Source organism: Limulus polyphemus, unplaced genomic scaffold (assembly GCF_000517525.1).
Source record: "Limulus polyphemus unplaced genomic scaffold, Limulus_polyphemus-2.1.2 Scaffold2352, whole genome shotgun sequence".
Lineage (NCBI taxonomy): Eukaryota > Metazoa > Arthropoda > Merostomata > Xiphosura > Limulidae > Limulus > Limulus polyphemus.
Window position 1 is genome coordinate 149,797 of NW_013667962.1, and position 1,627 is coordinate 151,423.

Below are 1,627 nucleotides of genomic sequence, written 5' to 3' on the forward strand. Positions count from 1 at the left end.
AGCCCTCGTGTAGCTTTGCGCGAAATTCCAAAAACAAAGCAAAACAATCCGCTATTCATTGGTAAAAGAGTACTCCAAGAGTTGGTGGTCATGACTAGCTGCCTTTCTTTTAGTCTTTCATTGCTAAGTTAGAGATGGCTAGCACAGATAGCCCTCATGTAGCTTTGCATAAAGTTCAAAACAAACAAAGTGACAAAAGTGAGATTAGTCCTGGTGATTATCATAAGCAGTTGTTGCACATTCAGAGAAGCTGACCAGAAGTTAAAGATGCAGTAGGAATATGGTGTCATGCAATTGCTTTCAGGTTATTTATTTTCAGTTAAGTATTTTGCTTCAAAGTGAAACAACTGTGTTTGTCTCTTTTCTTTGTTTCAGCTTAACGTATTCATTCTGTGCATACAAATTTTTAAAGCCATATTTTATTTTTTACTTGATATTTACCCATGTGTTTTAGTTTTATGTAGGATACTATATGTAAAGTAAGGATATAGAAGATCTCTTTGGACTGTGCTTGTAGTGTTTAGTAGAACATGTTGATTTTTTCTTTCTCAAGTTTCCATTTCTCTTTTGTGCTTTCTGCTGTATGATTCCATAACAAAATTTACATTTGAACGATCAAACAAAAAAAAAACAATTTTATTGTTGTGAAGTTGTGTATGGTCTTAAAAATAACTGAACAAACTTGCCAGTAAAGGAGAGAAAAAAGATGCAAGACTAATCCAGATAATAAGTACCAATATTTGAGAAGTTTAACTGTTTTTTGTCTTAGTGTCATTTTCCTATGTTTATATAGTGTCTGTTTTATTTCATCTTTTTTTAAGTTGTACTGGAAAACCCCTTCAAGAGTTGTATTCTTTAACATGATAATGTATATTTTTGAGGTTTTAGAAATTTTAAGAGATATTGTCAGTGTTACTTCTTCTCTACCAGAATGTAAACATTAAGTATGGAAATGTTTGTAGTGATGTTCTACTTGATTTTTAATGCAAATGGAAACGTTTTTCATAACTTAAAATGTAAAATAACATGTTAACATTCTTTATTTTTTATACCCTTAGGTGCAAGAGTTTTAAGTGTAGAAACAATTGCGATGAGACTTTTCAATGGTGGTGAGCCATTCAGTGGTGTGGAAGCCTCATTCATATTTAACAGAGGTAATAGAAATGAATACTTCATTTTTGTGATTAATGTTTACATGGATGGACATTACCCAGAACCACCACCAGAATTGTTACCACCAACACCTGTTATTGAAGAAGGTTGTTGTGTTCTTTTTTAGGTATATATACATTTGTATTGTTAATAATTTCTTACATTCATATGTTTTGTATAAGAAAATTATTTATTTTGTTTGGCAGCCTGTTGTTGTGTGTTTTCTTATTTTAACAGTATGTATGCATTTCTTTTGAAATGCTCAGAAAATTGTATTCTGTCAAAATGACATTTAATGGGTATTTTTTTCTCACTTAAAAAAAAATCATTTCATTTATAATTTTAGACTTAAATAATAAGCCAGTAAGTAGTTAAGAGGGTATTTTGTGTTTTATTAGTTGAAGGTGTCTCTTAAATTATTTTCTTGTAAGCTAATATTGTACAAATTAGTCATACTATGACAGAAATATAGCCA

General features: G+C 30.4%; 1 protein-coding gene across 1 annotated transcript in view; it reads left to right on the forward strand.

Moving 5' to 3' along the window:
• LOC106466706 overlaps window positions 1-1,279 on the forward strand; it is a 24,353-nt gene extending 23,074 nt beyond the window's left edge. Inside the window, exon 5 of the mRNA XM_022394779.1 lies at window positions 1,059-1,279. Coding sequence (XP_022250487.1) covers window positions 1,059-1,279 — 221 coding nt within the window. The remainder of the gene's footprint in view (window positions 1-1,058) is intronic.
• Window positions 1,280-1,627: the final 348 nt, after the last annotated feature.